The following is a 26004-nucleotide window of genomic DNA, read 5'->3' as shown; positions in this document are numbered from 1 at the left end:
TTTGTTTGGAATCCATTAACAACTGTATTAAAATATTGCCTAACTCCAATTCACAGGAATTCTATAAATATAACAGTGATGAAATCCCATATACAATCCACAAGAGTCTTGTTGATTTGGTTCTCTTCTTCATTGGAACAGTTAAACTAATTGCTTGCTATTGTAACACAACACAAACTCTAAAATATAAGTGTAAATTTTTTTCATAGAATATGTTGAGTTGAACCAATACAATAGTACAAATATTGCTTGTCACTTTCTTAGTTTATATTAAAGAGATTTTGCCCATAACTAGTTAAAGGTCCTTTTGATTTCCAGTATATACTATGATGAACAACATAAACAAGAATGAATTTGGTAAAGGGATCTTATTATTGTTGCATAAAATGTAGTTTCATATCATGTGATACAAATTAAAATAAAAATACATTGCCTATATATCAATTATCTTAGTAGCATAGGCACACATGCATAAAAAGAATAGATTACAAATCATTTTGAAAATGAATGCATCAATTGAACTAGTTTCTCTAAATTAGCCATGGATGAACCTGAAGGAGAGGTACATGCCTTCTCAGCTTTGTTCTTCAAGTCAATAGCATTCTTCCTCATTTCCTTTCCTTTTTCTCCTTCCATTAACTCAATCACTAGCTTAGAAACTTCATCACTCTTTACATTATTGTCAATCTCCATTGCAACACCCCATTTGTTACAACTCCACCAACAATTCGTTTGTTGGTCCGCAAAAAACAGCCAACAAATCATTGGCACACCACTAGAAATGCTTTCGAGCGTTGAGTTCCATCCACTATGCGTTAAAAACCCTCCAATTGACGGGTGGTTTAGGACTTGTTCTTGGGGGCACCATCCAACCAACATCCCTCTACCACTTGTTTCCGTTACAAACTCTGGTGGGAGTATCGCAGAATCACCAACAACAAGGTCGGGTCGTATTATCCACAAGAACGAATAATTGCTCTTTGCGAGTCCCCAACAAAACTCGACTAGTTGTTGAGGTGTCATCACTGCAATGCTCCCAAAATTCACATAAATAACCGATAATGGTGCTTGTAAGTCTAGCCATTTTAAACATTCGGCTTCTTCAATCCAAAGGTTTGATTTCATGGATGCAAGAGATTTATCGCCAATATTTCTCTCGAGTAGATGTAAAGGACCAATACCATAACAAGGAGGATACATGGAAGCAAGTGAATCTAAAACATCATGTTCCAGTTCATCAAAAGTGTTGTAAATGATGGCCGAAGCTTTTTTGGCTCTCTCCACTTGCGAACACATAAATTGAACCATGTACTCATCCCCGGGGAAGACAATTCTAATGAAAGGAGGAATATCTTTTAGACGTATACCGGACATGGCTGGCACACAATCTATGACTGTATCTAAATATCCATTCACCAAGTAACTTGGATCTGTAGATCAAAGTAAAATGAGAGTATTAGCTTGATATACGAAAACTTCCTATTATTTCCTTTTATGTTTTCAAAGTTTAAAATACATAGAAAGGTTTGTTTATTTGGTGGAGCATTCATATTCTATCCACTAAATAATGCTAGTTTTTATAGTTTAGGGTGTCGTGAGTATAGACACGAGAGAAAGTGTAATAACATTTATGTATATTTGAAAAGTTCATGTAAAACCTTATTAATTTTTGTTTATTTTTTAAAAACAGTTGCGAGTGGAGGAAGGAGAAAATGTAATGATGAATATATGAAAAGTATAATTTAATTGAAAATACGAGAGAACATAGAATGATTTTTATTGTAATTTAAGATTTAAAGATAGTTGAAGGCCGGAATGAGAATGAATTCAAAAGTAGCTTTTATTTAACAACCATTAATGAATTCAAAAGTAGCTTTTACGAAAATTTTGTCACAAAAGTGTTGTTTCATTATTTATTTGTTTTATATTCAACAAATAATACCCGTTTGTCAGATTTTTGTAACAAACTTTGCAAGTTTTGTGACAAATTTACCACAAAAGTGGGTTTTTTTTAATAAATCTTTACAATGTTTTGTATATACATTTTTGTTTTTAATGGTTTTGTTATTTTATATTTTGTAATGACTAGTTTTATTTTTAACGTAGTTTTATTTTGACTAAATATGTATATATTAGTTTGTTACGTTCATTATATTTTTTAACGTTTGGGACTTTGGGCTCTTTCAATTATGATATGTAGGTGTTTTTTAATTTTTTAACGAACGAACATACACAAACACGAACATGTTGATTTTTTAAAACGAATAAATGTGACACAAATATTTGTCTCATGAAAATGGGGCGGTTGATGTAGGTGACGTGGTGGTTGATGCATGAGAGAGGCGATTGACGATGGTGGGTGGTAATCGGTAGTTAACCGGTGATGGAGAGGATGAATCAGTGACAAAGAATATGTAAAGAAGAGAAATTAAATTAGGGTTTGATGATGAAAAAGTTTCACAATAAGCGAGATATTAGAACCCGTTTAAAAATTATCCGGGTATGGTGAGACCCATGACTCGTGAAAATTAATTTTTTGATTATTAAGAGGTTATTTCACAAATAAATGAGATATTATGACCCATATAAGGGTTATCCGGGTTTGGTGAAACCTGTGACACGCGAAAATTATTGTTTGATTATGAAACAATTTCATAAATAAATTAGATGATTTAACCCATGTAAGGACTATCTGGATTTGATGAGACTCATACACGATAATTCGGGTCGAACGCATTAAAAAACATAAACCACAAATCAAACAATCTGATAACTTGAAAAAGACATGGGACAATCATAGAGTGACACATTGAATCTTTTAGGAGACATTTAATAAATAGATAGCTAATATTATTTTACAAAAATATATATTATACAATAATAAATACTATTTTATTAAATTCACGTTGCAAATTGAATATGTAAAATAATAATGTCGGTTTTAAGTTTATAAACAGTAATACTTTAATGTATTATCTTTTCCTATTCTCTTTTGTACCATATGAATTGAAAGGATGTTATGTTACCCACGTTGATAACCATAAAAACCTTATCCGTAATCAAACTAACAAATGTCTTCAGTATCACATTCAATTTCGTGGTGTAGGTTGTACCTAATTTTCAATTTCATATTTACTTTTAAATTTATTTGTGAGAGAATGAGTGATTAAAAAACGTCTTATGTGTCATATTTAAACACGTGATAATAAATGCCTAAGCTAATAGAGAAAAAAAGACATTTTAGAAGCGGTTTTTGGTCCATTTGAAGTGGGCTTCTGAACGCTCCTAACGTTATCGCTCCTAAAAGTCTAGTTATCTTTAGGAGCGGTTTCAAGAACCAGTACTTCTATATATAGTTTTATGGTTCAACTTAAAATTGGTCACCTATTGAATGTTGCTAGTACTTCTTGTAAGAATCTATTGATATGTAAACAAGAAAAAGTGGCATCGGGTATGTTTGGCAAAATTAGCTGGTAGTTGTAGCTGGAAGCTGCTAGCTGATGGCTGGAAGCTGGTAGTTGGAAGCTGTAGCTGTAGCTGTAGCTTTTTAGATATATTTAGATGTTTGGCAGAGTAGCTGGAGTTTTTAATAAAATATATAAATTACAAAAATTAGCATAACTAAAAACAATAATAATACATGTATTTATTTTGGAAGGTTATTTAAGTAAATTAAAATCCTAAAAGCTTGTAGCTCTTTCTAAACGCTACTAGTAAAAGTTTCAAGCTTTAAGCTTTTTCTGCTGATCCAAAAACTTCAAACTCCTTAAACCAAACAAGACTTTTAATTGAGTAGAAGCTTTTTTTTTTTAAAGCTTAAAGCTTTTGCCAATCATACCCATCATATGATTAAGGTCAGAAGCATCAAATCTATTTATTGAATGTTGCTAGTACTTGTCTGTCATATTTATAAAAAGAGAATGAAAAATGTTTTAACTATTGTAAGAATAAATTGGCACATATATATTTAAACAAAAAATAAGAGCATGTTATTATTATTACCTTTGAGAGGCATCAACTTATTTTCCAAAAGCTTAGGGTATTGATTATAACATATTAAAGACGCGGCCCCACTGGTCCAAAGGGCTATCTCCGGGATACCGAGTTCTGTGGCGGCCGCAAAGGTGAAGCCCATAAGCACGTCAGCCACGATGCAAGTCACTGGTGCATAAGATTCATTAACTTTGGCCACAAGACTTTTAAACGGACCCAGACAAGTCTCATCAACAGACTTGGCTAGAGTTGGGATATCTTGGGAAGCGTTTGTGTTTTCGGGGGGTTGAAGGCCATCAGGGATGGTCTCAAAGCGAAAAGAAGGGAGGCCGTCTAGCGCGTCGAGCCCTTGTGATCGAAGTAGTCGTTGGTGGTTAAACTCGGTGTTGACAAAGGTTATAAGAAAGCCTTTGGAGTGTAGGATTTTGGCTAGTTTTAGCATTGGGTTAATGTGGCCTTGAAGTGGGGCTGGTATGCAAACAACATGTGGCTTTTTTTCTTGATGTGAACCCATGGAATGATGTTAGTTTGGAACACTTAGCTTTAGAATGGCTTGAGTTAATGTGGAGTATACCCTTTTTATAGGCTAACAATGAAGTCCACCACCACGTGGGTTTTGAAAGTTTATATATTTGGTATAGGTCTTTATAATTTGGAAGCAAAGACACATGTATAAAGTAACAAATAGCTAACAAGCCGGCTTAACATTTTTAAAGGCTAAAATACGACGTAAATATCATGAGACGTAAAGGTTTGTTTGTACTTTCGGGATCCATATTCATGAGACGTAAATATCACAGAAAAATAATTGGGATATGTGAGATTCGAATACGCGGCTCCAAGAGTAAAAATAGAGTCTTACCACTACACTAGTGTTGTGTTTTGGTTTGTAACTCTCATAGTGAACTAATTTTATATATATATATATGTATATATATAGGATCGGGATCATGAAAGAACTTTTTCGAAATTGAGAACCATGAGAACTATTTTAGACAACAAAAAACCCAAAAACAAAAAAAAAATCATAAAATAAAAAAAAACACAAAAATGAAAAAAGTAAAAACCCAAAATTCTTATTTTAACATCCCGGTTTCATAAAAAAAACTCGGTTTAGCCAAATTATATACACATATGTATAATATATACATATATGCACATTTACATGATTTTTTATACACATGTGTATAATTTAAGATAAATGACACTGTACATATGTGTATATTACGTAACTAAAGATTAAATAAAATTATCATATGTGTATAATACGACGTTTTTTTTATTTTTTTTAATGAAACCGGAATGAAATATAAGAATTTTGGTTTTTTTACTTTTTTAAAATTTTTGTTATTTTTTGTTTTATGATTTTTTTAAATATTTTTTTAAAAGGTGTCTTTAGTGGTCCAAAATGGTTCTCAAAGTTCTCAATTTACAAAGGGTTCTCCTAAGATCTTTACCCTATATATATATATATATATATATATATATATATATATATATATATATATATCCTATTTACATATTTTTAAAAATGGAGTTTTATATAAGTGAGTTTAAAACCTTAGCTTGTTTATAAGGGTCCTTGAGTCGGCTTTGTCAACTAATTTTAAGTCAGTCTTAATTAATATGTTGATAGCGGTACGTATTGGAACCAAAAATCCCAAACTTATGAAATTGAATACTGGAATGGATCGGTATTTTGTGACAATGAAAAGTAATGCAAGTGCGATCGAATAAGGTTAAAACAGATAAAGAGACTTTACACTCATTTAAAAAAATGTCATTTTTGATTATATTGGTTTTCCCCACCTTATTTTAATTCTCTCGAAAACACCCTATTTTCATTCTAACTGCACCCCCCTCCTTTTTTTTGTTTTTTCTTTCATCGTTTCTTTCACTCTATATCACATCCACGACCCTTTCACCACCACCAACCACCACCGTCGCCACCAACTACCACCATCACTGCCACCGACCACAGCTGCAACCTCCCGCCCCCACCAGCACCCACCACCGCCACTGCCACACCACCTGCCACGGCCAACCACCACCATCGATCGCCTCCAATCACCGACACCCACCATCACCGATCGCCTCCCACCTCCTGCCACCATCCACCATCACTACCAGTACAACCAACCACCAACATCGACCGCCACCACCCAAAACAACTACCGTCGTCGCCACCGCTAGCACCATCATCGCCGCTCAACACCAATTACCTAACAACATAAAGTAATAATTCATTTCATTCTTAGTTACCACATGACAACCAACCAAGACAATGATTTAGTAATGATTAATTCATTTCCTTTGTCTATTTCATTCACTTATCCATTCTAAATGAAACACATATAAAACTGGTTAGTGGTTACTCCTAAATGGTTTATATATTTGCTACATGTCTTTATGATTTGGAAGCAAAGAAACATGTATAAATAACAAACAACTAGCAGGGCCAGCTCAACCCTTTTAAAAGCCAAAATACGAGAAAAAAAATATTGCTAGGCTTTATAAAAAGGGTTAGTTCGTGCTTTCGGTATCCATATTCATGAGATGTAAATACCACAGGAAAAATAATTAGGATATGTGAGATTCGAACCTAGCTATGACCCAATAGCAAAAGTAGAGTTTTATCACTATATTATTGTTGTGTTAGTTTGTACCTCAAAGTGAACTTATTGCACGTATATCCTATTTACACATTTTATAAAATGGGTCTTTATTCAAGTGTGAGCTTAAAACCTTATCTTTTTATAATGACCCTTATCTTTGTTAACTAATTTCAAGTCGGTCTTACTTAATATGTTGATAGCGGTATGTACCGGAAACCTAAAATCCCTAAATTAAGAAATTGAATACTGGAATGGGTCTTTATTCAAGTGTGAGCTTAAAACCTAAAATCTCATTACCGAACAAATCAAATTGAACAAATCGAATAAATTAATAACCTAACCGATAAAACCCTAATTGCAAGTGTGATCAAACAAGGTTAAAAAAGATAAAAGAGACTTTATGACATGATACACTGATATTGATAAGTATGTGTATACTCCACGTAATTTGGTGATATAAATGGCCTATAAATCCGTGTTTTACCCTTCTATTTTGACAATTAACATAGTTTATTCTTCTACTAGGTTAGAACACGTGTTTAACACGGGTTGTTAATAGAATAGAAACATCGAATCGATAAAATTCCATTTTTCCCTGTCAAAACCAAATTCCATTTCTCAGATTGTTCTATGAGGTATAGAACAGTCTACATTACAGTAAAAAAATGATTCGAAAATTTGATACATTAAGATGACACATATCAATATTAATTCCTCTTGCAGTATGTTCGTTAATTGGTCTCCAGAAGGTTCACCCAACTGAAAAAAGGAATACAAATAAATCAAGAAACTCATTTAAATTTGCATTGAAAGCAACATGTAAAACAAATTATTACAAATGCCACATGGATCTAAAAGTAATTTCTCTAACTTGTCCATGAGGGCCACTGCCCCATCTTTATACACTTAACTAACTCACAGGCAAGGGAAAAGGTAACCATTTGTGCAATTATTGAGCTAATTTAGATTAGTAAAAATCGTAAATTAAATAATAAAGGTTGATTCATAAGCTAAAAAATTGACAAACATATCATAAACCATGATGCAACAAAACACTACTCAAATTATAAATTAAAACCAAATTTAACTTCAGCATGTAAACAAATTCACAGGTCCACTCGGCACTGGTACTTAAAAAAGTTAAACAACAATAAAAATCCAAAAAGAAAAGTTGAATAACTGAAATGAAACGAAAAAAAATCCAACTGAAACAAAACCAAAAACCAATAAAAAGGGAAAAAACTGGAAAACGACTGAAACGAAACAAACAACCGAAAAAATAGAAACGGAACGATACGAAACCAAAACCTAAAAATACTAAAACCAAACCGACACCAAAGAGAATAAAATTGAACCAAAACCAAAAATCGGAATGAAACTGAAAAAGATCTATAAAGTCCCCTCGTAATAATCAAAGTACCAAGACTTGTGATAATCTATAAAATAAAATAGGAAAATTGCATACTCAACTGAATCCTTTTCTTGAATTTTTTTCCTATGAGACTAATTCCTTCAAGCACGTTTGTTATATATATGTGGTACTTGTTGGATGCCATTTCAAACGTTAAACCTAATTGGCAAGATCGATGTTAAATCATCAACATAATCAAAATCGACAAAAGAAGCACGAACACATGTCTAAAAATAATGTTTCTGCCTAGCTGATGTAACACATCTGGATTAATTTCACCACTAATTACTTAAAACTCTTAACCTAATATATTGATGATAAAGAATAAGTCAAAAACTAATCCCTAATAATTCTCAATCGATCAGACAAATGACAGCCAATGACGGAATCGAAGACAATAACTGTCGGTTACATAATCGGAAAAAAACGAACCTGGGTTGAGCGAACTTTAAATCAGTGTTAACAAATCAACAATGATCATTGTTAATATATGATGAGCAATGAATAACTACTGGAAGCACATAAGAACATATAATAGTTAAAACATAGAGATATTCAATAAAAATTTAGATTTTCACCTTTTTTATGAAGAACAGAAGGCCACTCAATATCATCATACTAAAACGAAACGCTGAAAACATATTCAACATAAATTAGGTAAAGATGTGTGCTAGTACTCAAACAAAATTGAAATTCATGAGATCTATGGTTGTTTGTGAACTCAATAATTATATCTATGAAGAAATGAACAAACCTTCTCGAACGCATATCCTATGAAATCGTAGATGAATGTTTGGTTTTGACGGAAAAAAGTCTGGGAGTTCGAATTTTGAATACTAAAAAAAGAGAAAAATACATAATTAGGAAAAACTGCCATGTGGCAATTTAGAGTAATTTGGTGAAAAACAATAGAAATCCCACTGTTTTATTAGATAAGGAGATTATGACAATTAACATAGTTTATTGAAAGTTATTGATAACGTGTAAAAAAAGAAAGAAACTTATATAAAAGCATTAATTCTTTTTTTTTTTTTTGTAGATAAATATTGTATTCATTGTAAAAGTTAGAAAAGAAATGGCCGACCTATCAATTTAAATGGGTAGTGTAGTGTTTCGTTTTTCAAAAATAACATGGGCCTTTAATATGTTTACCGTAAAATTAGCACCACGTGTTATAGTTATTATTATTTTTATTTTTTTGACTAAAATGGCTATATCCCATACGTCAAGATATTGCTACTCAAAATAATACTAAAAATTTAAGATACTATATATATATTGTAAAGAGTAAAGTGTCTTTATGATTTAACAAATAATGCGAATTTAGTTAAAAAGTTTATTTTTTTCATATGAACCCTCCACGTTTCTCAGTTTTTGCCAATTACATCTAAATCACTAACCCCGTTAAATTTAATCGTGAAGTCAGGGATAGACATGTCTTTTCACTATTTCTTTATTATAATATTTATTTCAGTGAACTGCGAGTTTCGTCCTTGTGGTTTGTTCAAATCTGCAAGTGAAATGAAACCATAGGGACAAAAATTACAAACTTGAAACTATTGGACAAAAACCGCATATTTGAACAAACCACATGAACGAAAATCGCAGTTAACTGAAATACGTATTATAATAAAGAAATAGTGAAAAGACATGTCTACCCCTGACTTAACGATTAAATTTAACGGGGTTAGTGATTTGGATGTAATTGGCAAGAACTGGTAAACGTGGAGGGTCCATATGGAAAAAATAAACTTTTTGAACTAAATTCGCATTATTTGTCAAACCACAAGGACGAAAATAGCACTTTACTCTATTGTAAAAGTGAGAAATAATAAGTCGGTAACGATTTAAGAACTAACTTTATAACTGTTAATCGCTCACCAAATGATAATTTGTAGCTTTCCACAAAGAAAACTGTTTCCTAAACAAATCCACTACCAGATCACATTAGCACACCAAATTCATATTCCCGTCAACTTGAAACCCAACCCGTTTTGCACCTAATCATACTAGCCAACACCTCCCTTTCCGGCAGCTCCACACGTCTCCCATATAACACACTTTTGGCAAGATTGATTTTTAACCCAGACGCCAAGTAAAAACACCTAAGTGTACAACGTAGGCTCCTCACATTCTCAATCGCCCACTCCTCGACCTATCAATTTTAATGGGCAGTGTTTCGTTTTTCCAGAATCACATAGACCTTTAATGTTAGGTATTACGTGTACGCGACTGACCCAAAAGGGGTGGGATAGGGCTACATATATCAATACAATACAACGGATGAACAATAAATGAATCTTGTTCATTAGTCGGCTCGGGCCTTAAGAACTTAACGTTAATTCTAATTGATTTCTAAGACGAACAATAGATGAATTCCAAGTAAACGCAACAGATGAACAAGAAGTAAAACTAAACCAATAAACCAAACAATAATCAGAACCTGGATTAGAAAACAACAAGTTCAAACTGTTCTTCTGGTCGCAATCGCCTCTCATCTCATTCATGCGTACCAAACGTGCCCACAAATTTCAATCCTAACCTCCTTAATTTTCTTTGCGTGGGTTTGTAATGGCCCAATTAGAAGTCCATTCCATTTTGTTGTAGCACAAATAATAGAAAGTTAAAAAGCCCACAATATTTTAATTTTCGTTTCATCATATTTGTTCCTATAAATAATGCCAAACTACATCACATGATGAAGAAACACTAAGTGACCCTGGGCAGATTACGGATAATCTGGGGGTTAAGTAATGTTTCCCACGAGGATGAGGTCCAGCAAAGAAGGTTGTTCTTCAGGTGACCTGCAAAACAGACACCGTAAGCTCGTCACTGAGAAGGGGGGGGGGTTCCTCCTTGTGACCACCCTCCGGCGTGAGAATCAGACTAGATTGCTCTGAATATAAGTGTATATTAAGAGATTGCTAGAGAAGATAAGATAATGAGATATCAGATGATGTCCTTACCATTCCAAGGTGTTGGAGTATTTATAGCCGAAGGTAGGTTTTCAAGAAGGTACAGCCGGCTGAATAGTATCCCTGTTCTACCAACAGTGGGTTACGCACAAGCCATGCTGGTTGGTGGATAAGCTGCGGCCGATAGTGACAAGGCCGGCTGCACTGTTCCACCAACTGTAGGCTACGCACGTCCCACAGTGAGGGTTGGTGAGTAGGCAGCGGCTAATAGTGACAAACAGTACTAGAGGGTGCTCCTCCTCGTACTGTTGTCGGTGAGCTGTCACCCTGTGATTGGCTCATGGGCTGTTTTGGTCAGATCATCTATTTTGCCCATACCTTGGCAGGTATAGTACAAAAGATCTTCCAGAAGCATACGGACTGGCTCATTTGGGCGGGAGTATTCCCGCCTTGCTCATTCCTTCAGGTGACTACCGAAGTATCGAGTTAGTGCCTTGTGCGTGTAGCCTTGCTATCAGTGCGGGTAGCCTTCCCTGATGGCTTGTATCCGCAGCTGCGGGAACAAGCGGGGTACTTCACCATTGGGAGGCTTTCCCTGCGGGAACAGCTGGCGTACTGCGCGTAAGGTCTTCTCTGAGCATGGTGGGTCCTGCGGAAGCAGTTGGTCCTTGCGCAGACGTCCCTCTTCAAGGTGAGTCTTGCGGGTCCAACTGGGCTCTGCTGGGACCTACCTCTTCAAGTCCCCCCAGTCCAATGTTCTTCTCATGAATTATCAATAAGTGAGGTGAACTTTTGGACTAGCAAGGGGTTTTGAAAAGGGTTTAGTTTTAAGGTTTTCCGTGGGGATTCTTCCCGCGGTTTTCCTAATGTCACGCAGAAATTCTCGACTTTTCTGCTTGATCTTTGGGTATGAAGCGGGTAGGTCTGTAACCTCCTCGCAAGTCAGGAGCGTTGAGTCCCACTTGTGTGGATTCTCCATGGGGTTTTGGTAGTTTTGAACATAGTGATCAATTATGTTAAAACCACCAATTCCATCTTGGAGTTTCCAACAATATAGTTCTCGACGTTCCCGCTATGCGGGGATGTTATTCCCGTTTCCGCAAGCATGGCCCAGAAGATCCTTCTTGGTTTGAATTCCCCGCGAAGCGCTAAGTATGTGAAGGGTTTTTCCTTGACACTGTACCCGCACTCGTCTTACAGTTACTTTACTTCCAAGGTATTCCTGGCGTCAATTCCCTGCGGGTGCTAAGTATGTGAAGGGTTTTGCCTTGACACTGTACCCGCACTCGTCTTACAGTTACTTGGTTGCCAAGGTAAGGGGTATTTTCCCGCTTCTGAATCTTTTTGAAATTTTGAAATTCGAAGAGTAGGTGAAAGGATAAGAACAGTCCAAACTATTGAAACGTCGTCCGACGGTTTCTTCTGACAGTGTCAGGACGTGCAGTAAGTTATGGCGACGTGACAGTATATGGTCATTCCAGGCGCTTTTTCAGGCGCGTGGGCGCGAATTTTCGGGCGGGTGGCCGCGAAATTACTGGCACGCGTCCTTTCAACAGCTGTTGCTAGCTTGCTTTTTGCCACGTGTCATAGTTTCATTGCACCTGCGATTTCTCTCTCTTCCGCATTAAATTCATCGCATTAATTACGATTAGTATATAAAGGGGGAGAGGGTCCTTTGTAATCCACACTTTCACTTTTCTCTTCATCTTCAAAACGATTTCCGGCGAATACTCATCTTTTCAGTCGAGCATTCTCTTGAAATCGTTCTCTTTTTCATACCTGCAAGATGTCTTCTGACTGTTTTTCTTCTATTTCAGAGGGGAACGACTTGCAGTCGCTCCTGTATCCGCGGGAGGCTGATAGTCCCGCTCGGATGGGTACTCGTGCTCTAGATGAGAACGAGTTGCCCATCCTTGAACAGACGGCGGAACGGTTCGTGGAGATCTACCCGCCAGGCCACGAGATCCTGAGCGCCAGGCGGCCAGGTAAGGCGTTATTCAACCCTCGACCCCTCAATGCTGAAACCTCTGCAGGAATTCCTCTAATCTTGTGTTCTGATGAGGAATCCGCAGATGGTCCTCCGTTGGTGCGGAAGAAGAAGGCTGCCGGCGGGAAAGAGAAGGCGAAGGTAGCCTCCACTGCCGATCCGACGCCTCGGTCTGATTCAGAGACCGAGAGCGAGGAGGTGGCGGGGAACCCTGGTGGTGATAAGACCACTGCTCCGGAGGCTGCGACGGTGAGCGGCGCAAAGAGGCCGGCTCCATCGGGTTCGTCCCCGCCTGTCCGCACTTTTAGGCTCAAGAAAACCCGTAAGTACAAACTTTATTTTTAACTTCATAGCTTTCCATCATTAATACTTATCTTCCTTGTGCAGGTGTGGATGCTACCGCATTCCAGGGTGGAGCGGGGAGGAGTACCTCCGGACCCATGACGGTAGGCTTGGTCAGCCTACCTGAGGCGACGACTCAGGCGGCTGCGCCTGTTTCAGTTGGTTCAGTTGCTCACCCAGTTGAGCCAACTGTTCCAACTGTGATGACATCACCGCCGGCTGTCAGTGCCATATTTACCGCATCTTTCACTGAGCCGGTGGTTACTTTTTCTGCGGACTCCGCAGCGGCGACCACGGTTGTGAGTTCACCTACGGGGAGTTCACCTCCGTTGGTTTCTACTACCGCGGCGGCCTTCACCATGCCTCCTCCGTCATCGGCAACGACGGCCGATCCTTCAGGTATGCATGGGACTTCTCGCCAACCTCTGCCTCCTTCCCATCTGCCTGACCTCTTGGACGGATTTCCCTTGGGTTCAGGTGATGGGTTTGGCGGCTATCGGCCTGTTGTTGACCCTACAGGTGCGTAGGGTTCTTTTGGCCTTTTTTTTTTTTATATATATCATCTTTTCCTAACTGCTTTTTGTTTTTTGCAGTGTCGGATTCCAATGAAGTGTAAATTCCACGATGGAACATCCGCCGAGGAACAACCCTTCGCACACCTGTGGAGTGCGTGGAGTGGGCTCGTCACGCAGCTCCCAGTGGTGCGTTGGGGGAAGCCATGGCTAGCTACCAGGAGGGTAGGCTAACCAATGAGCTTCGGGTTCTCCTGGCCCGGATGCAGCCGCGCGTCGAGCTGCTTTGTCGTGAAAACGACAAGTTAAAAGCAGCTCGTATCCAAGAAGTAGCTCAGGCGCGGGCTGTCCGGGAGGAGAATAGGAGGCTCTCCGCCGCTGCTGCGGAGAAGGAGAAGGCGTTCAAGGCTCTTGAAGTTGAAGTTCAGGCCCGTCTTGAGGCCCGTTCCAAGGCTGCCCAAGCTGTTAACGAACAGCTTCGGCTGGCTAAGGAAACTGCTCGGAACGCAACTGAAAGGGCCACCAAGGCTGAAGCTGTTGCTGAGCCTCTACGCCTCGATAATGAGGAACTTAAAGCCAAACTAGAGGCGCTCCAACAGGCTCATGATGCCTTGGCGATGGAAGACGCGAAGAAGCTCCAAGAGATCCTGGACCAGAGGGGTGTGCTTTACCAGACTGAGCGGAAGCTAAAGGGCGTTGAAGAGGCTGCGGCTAAAGAAGTGTTGCTTGCCAACCTCAACAAAAGTGAAGCCGAACGCGCCCGTACCCAAGCTCAAGCTGCCCTCCAGGAAGCTCTGGTTACCAAGGAATAACTTCTTCGAGAAGCGTTGTCTCAGGTAAGCTTAACTTCATAATGTCTTTACGCTTTTCTTTTTAAATAGAAAAGGTTTTGATACTTGTATTTTTTCTTGTAGGTTGTGCATCGAGTCTTCACGGACACATCATACGACGATGCCATGAGCGCAGCCCTCAACGCTTCTCATGAGGATGGGGAAAAGGCCGGCTTCCTGCTTGGTCTAGGGTTCGTTGAGAAAGGCATCCCGCCTTCCAACTTCCCTTTGTACGATGTGGATACTGAAGCTGTTTATGACCAAGCAGTGAACCAGTATGCCGCCTTCCCGCATCCGGTGGTGGAGAAGGTGAACGAAGTTGCTGCTGCTGATGATGGGCTAGCTATCCTTAAAGCTTTCCTTGAACCGCCACGCTCTACTGATGGTGCGGGTCCAAGTGGAAGTGGTCCTGAAGCTTGATCCTGAAGATCCCTTTCCACCATTAGCGTAGATTTTTGTTTTTGTATAGCTTCTTTTTTATGCGGGTATGCACCCAGCAATCTTTGTAATATTTGAATTTTGATGGAATAAAGATTGTGTTAATTCCTTGCCTTGTTTATTTTACGCATATTTTGATTTAACTTAGCAATTTCTTTAGTACTTAGATAAGTTAACTTTTTAATGTGGCAAATTATAAGTTTGTTTCGCTTCCTCTTTCATGATTGTGCGGGTATGACCGTCACTTACACTTTGTAGGATGGCTTAACTTTACTTATATCTGACCTGCGTGGAAGTTTTCCTCATCTTTTCCTTTGAAATTTTCTAAGTGTTTAGAATAAGTTAACATTTGAACGTGGTAGATAATAGGTTGAAGTTTTGCCTCCTTGTTCGTGATTGTGCGGGTAAGACCGTCACTTGCACTTAGTAGGATGGCTAAACTTTGCCTACATCTGACCTGCGTGGAGGTTTTCCTTAAAACTTTTGAAATTTTTACTGTTTTGTGTTTATGCGGGTTTTGCCGCCTTCCACACGTAACGACTTACTTCTTCCCATATTTATGCGGTGAATACCGGCACATCAGTGTGGGAAGTTCATAAGTATAAGGGTAAGGCTATCAACACATTGTGAAAGGAGAATCATTTCCATTAGAAGTGGCTCTAGGCCTTTTCTTTACAAGTTTGGAATTGATCTACATATAACATTTGCGTAATTGAGCTCCATTCCATGTTCTTGGGATGGGAGTGCCATCGAGCCTTTCGAGCCGGTATGCGCCCTTTCCCAGAACTTCTTTGATAATGTATGGCCCTTCCCAGACCAGGGCCAGTTTTCCTGGGCGTTGTTGGTTCGAAGCCTCGTTGTTACGCAGTATGTAGTCTCCTACATTGAAGTTGCAGAGTTTTACCCGCGTGTTGTAGTACTTTTGCATTTGTCGCTTGTAGTTCTCTTCACGCACTGCGGCTAAGTCTCTGCGTTCCTCGGTTAGCATAAGGTCTAACCGTCTTTCCGCATCATTGTCTTCTGGCTGAATCAAGACCCTTGGTGAGGGTAAACCAATTTGGACCGGGACCATGGCTTCAGTGCCATAAGTGAGACTGAACGGGGTTTCTCCCGTACTGGCCTTTTTCAGCGTTCTGTTTGCCCAAAGGACGTGCGGAAGCTCGTCCACCCAGCCGGATCTGTGTTCCAAGAGTCTTTTCTTTATGCCTTCGACGATGCTCTTATTTGCTCTTTCTACCTCACCATTACCCTGCGGGTGCGCCACTGAGGTAAAAGTGTGGGTGATTTGAAGTTCTTCCAGCCACTTTTGTAGCTTCTTGTCAGCAAAGTTGGTGCCGTTATCGCTCACCAAATTTTGTGGAAGTCAAAAACGACAAATAATAAATTCCCAAATAAATTTTTTGATATGTTTCGCGGTTGTTTGGGCTAAGGGTTTTGCTTCTATCCACTTGGTGAAGTAGTCGATGGCTACCACTAGGAACTGAACATTTCCTGCTGCTGTAGGAAATGGGCCTGTCACATCGATGGCCCACTTCTAAAATGGCCATGAAGAGGTGACTGGAACAAGTTCATTCTTCGGGCGGTGCGTGTTGGGTGCGTAGAGCTGACAAGACCTGCATTTTCTGATGTATGCCAGCGCATCCGTATGCATCCCCGGCCAAAAGTATCCTGCGTTATTTAGCTTAGCTACAACAGCGCGTGGACCTGCGTGTACTCCACAGATGCCTTCTTGTACTTCCCTTAGGAGGTAGTCAGCATCTTGGTTGTCCACGCATCTTAAGAGTAGGCCAAGAAAGTTACGTCTGTAAAGGATGTCATCGATGAGTTGATAATTCAGTGCTTTACAGCGTAGTTTTCTTGCCTGTGTTTTTGACTCTGGTAGTGTACCTGCCGCAAGGTATTTTATTATTGGTGTCATCCACGTTTCTGTGCCGGTTTGGATGACACAAATTTCCTTGTGCGGGACCGAAGGTGCCTCGAGGAGTTCAATGCGGATGTCCTTTCCCAAGTGGGTGAAGGCTAATGATGCAAGCTTGCTTAACGCATCCGCAGATTTGTTTTCACTACGCTTGACGTGTATGACTTTGCAATCGTTAAAATCGCGCATAAGGGTTTTTGCTTGTGCGAGGTACAGGGCCATTGTGTCGTTCACGGCCGTGTACGTCCCGTTGATTTGATTGGCTACTAACATGGAATCCACGTGGGCTTCCAAGTGTTTCACTCCCATATTACGCGCAATTCTCAGCCCGGCCAAGAATGCTTCATACTCGGCTTCGTTATTCGTACTTGGAAAATCCAGTCGAATAGCGTAAGTGTATTCTTGGCCTGCTGGGTTGGTTAGTTTCAGCCCTGCGCCTGAACCCTCGTTACTGGCTGCTCCATCAGTGTAGAGTCGCCAGACATCATTGATGTCCTGTGCTGGAGAGGGTTGAGCCTCTTCCTGGCACTCTTTTTCCCGCGATGCAGGCATTTCCACAATAAAGTCGGCCAAAACCTGGCCTTTTATGGCTGGTCTTGGCTTATACTTTATCGCGTATTCCCCCAACTCAATTGCCCATTTGGCTAGGCGTCCCGATAACTCGGGTTGCGTAGAACGTTTGCAAGTTTGAAGTTGGAGAGAATGGTGATTGGGTGACCCTGGAAATATCGTCTTAACCTGCGTGAAGCGTGTATAAGTGCTAAGACTAATTTTTCGAGGGTAGAGTACCGGGTTTCTACGTCTGTTAGGATACGGCTGACATAATAGATTGGCATCTGGGTGCCTTTCCGTTCAACTAGCAGGACCGCCCCGGTTGCTCTATCTGTTACGGAAAGGTATATGATTAACCCCTTCCCCGCTTCTGGTGCCGTGAGCGTTGGGAGTTCGATCAAGCGTGACCGAATCTCCTGAAAAGCTGCTTCCGCTTCTGGTGTCCAGCGGAAGTGCGTTTTCTTTAAACAGTTTCTCAACGTTGACACGAAAGGAAACGACTTATCCGCGTGGTTTGCCAAAAAGCGATTAAGTGCGACTAGTCGTCCATTCAGTGTCTGAGCCTGTTTGATGGTAGTAGGTGATTCCATTTTGATAATGGCTTCGACCTTTTCAGGGTTCGCTCTGAAGCCATCTTTAGTTACGATGACCCCAAGAACTTCCCTTCTTCCATTCCAAAGGCACACTTGCTCGGGTTGAGCTTCATGTTTATCTTCCTGAGCGTGTTGAAAGTTTCTTCGATGTCTTTCAACATCGCTTCTGCGTCAGGGCTTTTGATGACCAAGTCATCCATGTAGACTTCCAAGTTCCTCCCAATTTGGGCATGAAACTGGTTGTCCATCAGGCGTTGGTATGTGGACCCGGCATTCTTAAGTCCAAATGGCATCATTTGATAACAAAATGTACCATCGGGCGTCCGAAAAGCGGTTTTGTCCTGATCTCCAACGGCCATGTGGATTTGATGGTATCCCTTATACTCATCCAGGAAGCATTTAAGGCGAAACGGTGCTAACGAATCCAACTTAAGATCAATTTCGGGTAACGGATAACAATCTTTGGGGCATGCTTTGTTTAAGTCATTGAAATCTATGCACATGCGCCATTGTTTGTTATTCTTCAGTACCATAACGGGATTTGCAACCCATGTTTGATATCTGCTAACGCATACGATGCCTGCGTCAAGGAGTTCCTTGACTTGGGTTCTACACGCGTTAGTTTGTTCTGGCCCCATTACTCTGCACTTTTGTACGACTGGCGTAACAGCCGGATCGCACTTGAGCTTATGCTCTGCCTTACTTCGGGGTACACCAGTCATGTCAGCTGGTGTCCACGCGAAGATGTCAGCGTTTTTCTGTAGTAAGCGTTTGAGTAAGGTTCGTGTGGGATCAACAACTGTTGGGCCAATGGTAACGGCCTGGTCAGTGTATTTGCCGTTGAAGGCCCATCTTTCCGGTTCGGTGATGGTTGGTTTAGCCATCTTTGGTTTGGGTTTAGGTGAGACAGATGCGATGCATACCTGGGGAATGCCGGTGATCATCGCTACACCCTCAGCTGTTGGCCATCCCATCATGCCGTGGACTGAAGATACCACGGCGTTGAATCTTGCCATCCCGTCTCTTCCGAAGAGAATGTCGTATGTGTGGTGTGGCTTCCTCATCACGACAAAATCCACGTCTTCAGTGCGTGAGTGATTCCCGTCCGTAAGAGTGACGGGGAAAGATAGGATACCCAGGGGGGTGTTGGTGCTGCCGTCGAACCCTTCCATCGAGGCGTAGATCGTTTCCAGGCGTTCCTTGTCTTCGTCATCTAGCTTGTCGAAGAACTGCCTGTACATCACCGTTGACGAGGCGCCGTTATCAGCAAGAGTGCGAGAAGTGATGTAGTGCCCCAGCTGGCTTTTGATGACAATAGGGCCTTCTTTGCTGGGTCCTCCTGGCACTCGCGGGAAGCGCACCTCAGCTTCCTTCCACTCGCATGGTTCTGTCGCTCGCCTTTTTCTTCCTCTGATGTTTCCATGAACCATGTTGATGCTGATGTCAACGGGCTTTCGTCCGTTGCCCCTGTACCGGTTATCATTCCTTCCTCCCTTCTTGATTGATGCCACAAAGTGTGCAAGTCTTCCATCCTTGACGAATGTTTCAACAATATCCTTCAAGGATGTACACTCCTCCGTACTATGACCTTTTGTCCCGTGGAAGTCACAGGATTTGCTTTGATCCGCATTAGGTCGCTGCCGGATCATTGGAGCTTTTGGCCATGGTAGTTTTTCGGTGGCAAATATCTCCGTGACGCTTTTGGTGAGTGGCGTCCACCGGTGTTTTCGGCTTGAAGGGTGTGTGTTATCCCTTCCGCCAACAAGAGGGCGAGAGCTGGATGAGGTGTCAAAGTTTACCCTTGACTGCCAAATACCTAGCTTCCTCTTTTGTTCTGCCGGGCGATCCGAACATTGTTTTCTCTAGTCCTTTGCTTGTAGAGGTGTGTACTCTGGGGAAGATCCCTTCCCAGTTGCTTCTCCGTCTCGGCAAAGCGCTTGGCCGTCGTCATGATGGCATCCCATGTGGACGGCATGCCGTCCTTACCCGTCAATGTGCGGATAAGCTCTGGGTATTCGGCGCCCTGGATGAAAGCGGCGCGAACAAGATCTTCACTTATGTTGCCCAGACTCAGCTTTTTGGAGTTGAAGCGAGTGATGAAGTCTAGTAAAGATTCATCCTCCTCTCTAACGCAGTTGAGGATCGTCCACTGTTCTTCAGTATATTTCCTCTGTTGGCTGAAGTGTTGGCTGAACTTGTTCTGAAAGTCCGCCCAATCATAGATGTGATGGACCGGTAAACGATCGAACCATGCCCTGGCCGCTCCAACCAGAGTCATCTGGAACATATAACACCACGTGGGTTCCGTCCAGTTACTGACGGTTCCCCCCGCAATGAATCTGTTCAAGTGGTCGTCTGGGTCCGATAGACCATCGTAAGTGCCGATGTTGGACATTTGTTTGGCACTTCTCGGGGCGATGGCTTCCGCAATGTCCCTTGCAAACTTGGACTTTCCTGTATTTGCAGCAGTTGGTCTAAAGGTTTTGGAGAAGTCACGTGGGTTTCTCCCCGCGTTCGTTGGTTTAAAGGTTTCTCCAAAATTCCTTGTCGGTTGGAAGTCCGCTTCCTTACGCTTCCCTTTTGCCTTATGGCAAGGGTTTGCGTCGGTATCGGATTCTTCCCGCTCATCGTCCGAGTACTCGCACTCACTGTTCATGTTGAGATGTTGGCGAGTACTGCCGAATTCGTCAGCCTGTTGAAGTGAACGCAAGCGTTCATCCAACTCAGCTTGGAACTCTTTCTGACGTGCTTCGGCCCACGCCTTAACTTGATCGAGTGTTTGGCGAGGGACCCTCGTCCGTTTCTCCAACTGGGCATCAGTGAACCCCAGTGAAATATTGTTTACTGCACTTGTCCCGGCTTGGGTAACCGGGGTAGTGTTCGTAAAATTTGTATAACCGCCGGTGTTTCCCCCAGTTGCTGAGGTTGTGGTTACCGGGGTTTCTTGGTCGCTTACTGGCCTTGGGACCGGAGTAACGTTAACCATTTCTTCAGAAATTTTGAAAAAAACTAAGAATTAGTTCTAGCTTTTATGCACGGATGGCGCCAATGAAGAAACACTAAGTGACCCTGGGCAGATTACGGATAATCTGGGGGTTAAGTAATGTTTCCCACGAGGATGAGGTCCAGCAAAGAAGGTTGTTCTTCAGGTGACCTGCAAAACAGACACCGTAAGCTCGTCACTGAGAAGGGGGGGGGTTCCTCCTTGTGACCACCCTCCGGCGTGAGAATCAGACAAGATTGCTCTGAATATAAGTGTATATTAAGAGATTGCTAGAGAAGATAAGATAATGAGATATCAGATGATGTCCTTACCATTCCAAGGTGTTGGAGTATTTATAGCCGAAGGTAGGTTTTCAAGAAGGTACAGCCGGCTGAATAGTATCCCTGTTCTACCAACAGTGGGTTACGCACAAGCCATGCTGGTTGGTGGATAAGCTGCGGCCGATAGTGACAAGGCCGGCTGCACTGTTCCACCAACTGTAGGCTACGCACGTCCCACAGTGAGGGTTGGTGAGTAGGCAGCGGCTAATAGTGACAAACAGTACTAGAGGGTGCTCCTCCTCGTACTGTTGTCGGTGAGCTGTCACCCTGCGATTGGCTCATGGGCTGTTTTGGTCAGATCGTCTATTTTGCCCATACCTTGGCAGGTATAGTACAAAAGATCTTCCAGAAGCATACGGACTGGCTCATTTGGGCGGGAGTATTCCCGCCTTGCTCATTCCTTCAGGTGACTACCGAAGTATCGAGTTAGTGCCTTGTGCGTGTAGCCTTGCTATCAGTGCGGGTAGCCTTCCCTGATGGCTTGTATCCGCAGCTGCGGGAACAAGCGGGGTACTTCACCATTGGGAGGCTTTCCCTGCGGGAACAGCTGGCGTACTGCGCGTAAGGTCTTCTCTGAGCATGGTGGGTCCTGCGGAAGCAGTTGGTCCTTGCGCAGACGTCCCTCTTCAAGGTGAGTCTTGCGGGTCCAACTGGGCTCTGCTGGGACCTACCTCTTCACATGATTATTTCCCTTTTGAATTCTTGATATTTTGTTTTCTATTTTGATATAAATTTGTGTCGTTTAAGCATGTTTTTTTAATAACCTACTCAATGTAGGAACAACTCAAAGTAATATGTTTTATATTCATATAAGGGCATTGAACTATTGAATTGATAGTTAACATGTAAATATAAGTACTTATAATGAACCGATCAGCCGGTTGATATAGTTGCCGAAACACAATTCACGTAACAAATGTTCCCAGGAACACAAGTGTTAGGCAGGGTGTCGAGTGAGGAGTACACGTGGCCCGTGCGTGGGTCAAGATTTCCGAGGATGCGTTGAGGACACAATAAGGTTTCATGAAAATGGTCGGGTTTCAAATAGTTGTGCAAGCGACGTAGAGTTGTTAGTTGAAGCACACACACAATACAAACCACTTGTTTACAATGGTAAAGGCTTGGGAAATTTTGAGAAAAAGCTCGAATTGGGTTCTTGTCCCGTTGATGGGCTGATTGTCCAGCGATTGAAAGTCAAAGTCTCGTCTTTGTCTAAACTCAATCTAGAGGTCACGGAGAAAATTGAAAGTTTGGACTTCAAAATCAAAAGTATCTCTAATTTACGGTACAAACTCCTAAAGTTTAAGAAAAAGGACAAGTCGAGATTTTAGTAAAATATAACGAAGATGAAATTTAGTATTATCATGTCGTATTCTACCTATATCCCTATTTTTAAGTATTTTGGTTTTTAATTTAGTTACAACTTTTTTAAGCAATTTATAATTTATTAAATGCGAGTTGTTTTTTTATTAAACTAGTGTTGAAAATAAAATTAAAGAAAAAACATTGATTAAAGATCGATTAACTAAAGTTCATCTACTACACATGATTTAAAGTTTAGTTTGTTAAAATCTCTTCGCTTACATGACAGAAATATGGCGACTTGTTTTGTTAGTTAAAGCCTCTCCAAAATGAGTTTTGACAAAAAAAAATTGACAACAAAAGAGACTTATTAACTTTTTATCTCAATACCATAACTTATCAAAAGCTCTTTATTTATATTATTTATAAGTTAAAACATAAAAGACACTATGATTTTATGAAACACTTTATCAGCTTACTAAAAAGTTAAATCAGTTATTTTTGATTTGGTAACTTTTAAAAAGTTAAATCAACTTATTAAAAAATTAAATCAGTTATTTATAAGAGCATTCCCAACCCATTCTCTACCATATATCCATATATATCATATAATTACACTAAAAATTACTGTATTTTCTCTCTCCTGTTTAATTAAATAATACTTTTTATACTTTTATCATTATCTTTTCTCTCTCTTTCACTCACAACCACTTTTTAAAAATATTAAATTATTATACGGTATGAACAGTGAAACCCCAAATTTAACTTTCCCATATAACATTTTCTCTCACATTCACTCACAATCACTTATAATCATACCATATAATTTAAAAACCCCCTCACATAAATACAGAGAATGGGCTGAGAATGCTCTAAGGAGCTGGCAAAGCCCAATTATTTGTGATTTGGTAACTTTTTCTTACACGGTTCTTTTTGGAGTACGATTTCAAGGACTAATTCTTAGCCATGAGTTTTACCAAAATCTGATGTAGTGGGGTATGTGGCACGTGAGTGGGGCCAAGGGGTTGGATAATAGTAAGACCATGCATAGTCGAGAGGCTACAAATTAGGCGAATTACGATATGTTACGCCCAGTCAATAAATGGTAGGAATTTGTTTTTGGGGTGTAATGGTGTTGTAGGCTAATATATATATATATATATATATATATATATATATATATATATATATATATATATATATATATATATATATATATATATATATACCACACACAAACATATATAATATTTAATATATATATTTATATACACTACCAACAAACACATTTCGCCAGAGAAAAGGTTTGGCCCCCCCTCCCCCTTATCGCCCCACATTTCACTAGGGGCGGTGTTGTCGCCAGACTCGCCCCAAAATCGCCCAGAAAGGCTGCCCACAATGGGTGGCCTAATAACAAGTATTTGAAGTATTTTGAGCCCGATGAGGCAATCGATTTAAGTAGTCATCGATAAATGAAAATAGTCAAAGCCGTCATGATTTCGATCGCGACCGGGGGATCTTAGACTGCACGATTCAATAGTCGATTGCATGAGAATTGCACAATGAAAATACACCATAATCTATTTGAAAGACGTTAACAATAAGTTTTTTCAAAATTGACTATTTCTCCCTCTGTCAGAGGTGTCCAGCAAACTTAGAGCTGTTCAAAAACCGGATATCCAAACCTTTCAGATAGTGAAAATCACTATCCGAATCCGAAACTTCGGATATCTGAATATCCGAAAAATAATTTAAAAAAAATCCTTGTTTTCCTAATAAAAACCATACATCATCTTAAGAATTCAAGTATCCAAATCAAACATACAACAACCAAATAACAAGTTTCTAAATCCAACAAACCAGACATACAACCAAATAACAAGATTCTAAATCCAACAAACCAAAACATTAAACAACCAAATAACACGGGACGGGACTGGTGGTGCTGGATGGCGACGGGATGGGTGGTGCTGGATGGTGACGGGACTGGTGCTGGATTGCGACAGGAGGCTGTGATGGCTGGAGACGGTGGCAGCCGTGACTACGGCGACGTTAATGACCGGCGGCGACGGGAAGAGTTTTAGTGAGAGAGATACGCCGCAGATCCGGTTGTAGTGAGAGAAAGAGGCAAGTGTTAAATGTTACGTGATATTGGATCTAGGGTTTCTTATTGTATATAATATAAAACTAGACGGGTGCCCGCGCGATGCGGTGGGAAACAAAAATTATAGTGATCATTTAACAACTGTGGATGTTTAAGGTTCGTTTGAAACCTTGAAAGCGTTTGAACTTTGAACCAATCATCACTTTTGGTCAGCCGGTTTACGAATGTTCAAACCATAGCAAAGGGTTTGGTTTGTGGTTTACACAGAAAATTGGCCATATAAAACCAGATCAGACGGTAAATTCATTATTGAAGCTCAATAAGTGAAACCAAACCATTAGTAATGATTCAGTATAAAGTTTCAACGGTTCCTTTTCGGTTCTAAATAACAAAAAATCGAACCAATGGTTTGGCTCACAGTGTGTCACACCCCAACCAAAGGCGGCGGAAAATGCCGGGGTGCAACGATTGCTCATAAGCGCATGACACTATTTAAAGCGACAATATTTAACAAACTCATTTCATTTCACAACATCGAAAATGTCACATAACCAAATATTCATAACTCAAACTCATTTCATTGCCGGTGTTCATCCGACATTTCATGTTTCGAATCTCAAAAAATGCCTAGCCGAGGGTAATCTTCATATACCCCTCGATGAAGTTCATGTTGATGAGTCTATTATTATGGTTGAACGACCCGTTGAGATTATGGATCGCAACGAGAAGAAAACCAAGCGTAGTCGTATTCGGTTAGTAAAGGTTCGTTGGGAATCACGGCGTGGCGCGGAGTTTACTTGGGAACGAGAAGACGCAATGAAAGAGAAGTATCCACATTTGTTTGCATCGTCGTCTTCATCTTAATTCCGGGACGAAATTTCCTAAAGTAGGGAATACTGTGACATTCGTCAATTTCGAGTCACTTTTGTTATGTAAACCCGACCCGTTTGTAACCCGAACATTTCAAATATATAAAATATTGGATCTTGTCATTTAAAATATATAAAATATATAAAATATTGTTTTTTTTATATTATGCATTGTTTGACCATTTAAACATACCCATTTTTATGCAAACCATAAAAGAATCTTTATACCCAACCCTTCACTCCTTCACTATATATACACACCCATCTTCTTCATTTTACTCTTGCTACATCTCCAAAAA

General features: G+C 40.3%; 1 protein-coding gene across 1 annotated transcript; it reads right to left on the bottom strand.

The window, feature by feature from the left end:
• Positions 1 to 442: 442 nt before the first annotated feature.
• On the bottom strand, positions 443 to 4551 carry LOC143591715 (7-deoxyloganetin glucosyltransferase-like). The gene is made up of 2 exons (XM_077071842.1): positions 4003 to 4551; positions 443 to 1430 (listed from the first exon to the last, which is right to left on the bottom strand). Exons 1-2 carry the CDS (start codon positions 4505 to 4507, stop codon positions 493 to 495), a joined length of 1443 nt encoding a protein of 480 aa, XP_076927957.1. The 5' UTR covers positions 4508 to 4551; the 3' UTR covers positions 443 to 492.
• Between the last annotated feature and the right edge of the window lie 21453 nt (positions 4552 to 26004).

Source organism: Bidens hawaiensis, unplaced genomic scaffold (genome assembly GCF_021521415.1).
Source record: "Bidens hawaiensis isolate Kalapana, Puna unplaced genomic scaffold, B.hawaiensis_p1.1 tig00040002_1, whole genome shotgun sequence".
NCBI classification, from domain to species: Eukaryota; Viridiplantae; Streptophyta; class Magnoliopsida; order Asterales; family Asteraceae; genus Bidens; species Bidens hawaiensis.
Note: the sequence above shows the minus strand (reverse complement) of the source record. Positions and strands in the feature narration are given on the sequence as shown.

Coding starts and splice junctions, on each gene's coding strand:
- LOC143591715 (XM_077071842.1), bottom strand. CDS start 4,507: ATGGGTTCACATCAAGAAAAAAAGCCACATGTTGTTTGCATACCAGCC. Junction 1,431..4,002: donor TAAGTTGATGCCTCTCAAAG/GTAATAATAATA, acceptor TTTGATCTACAG/ATCCAAGTTACTTGGTGAAT.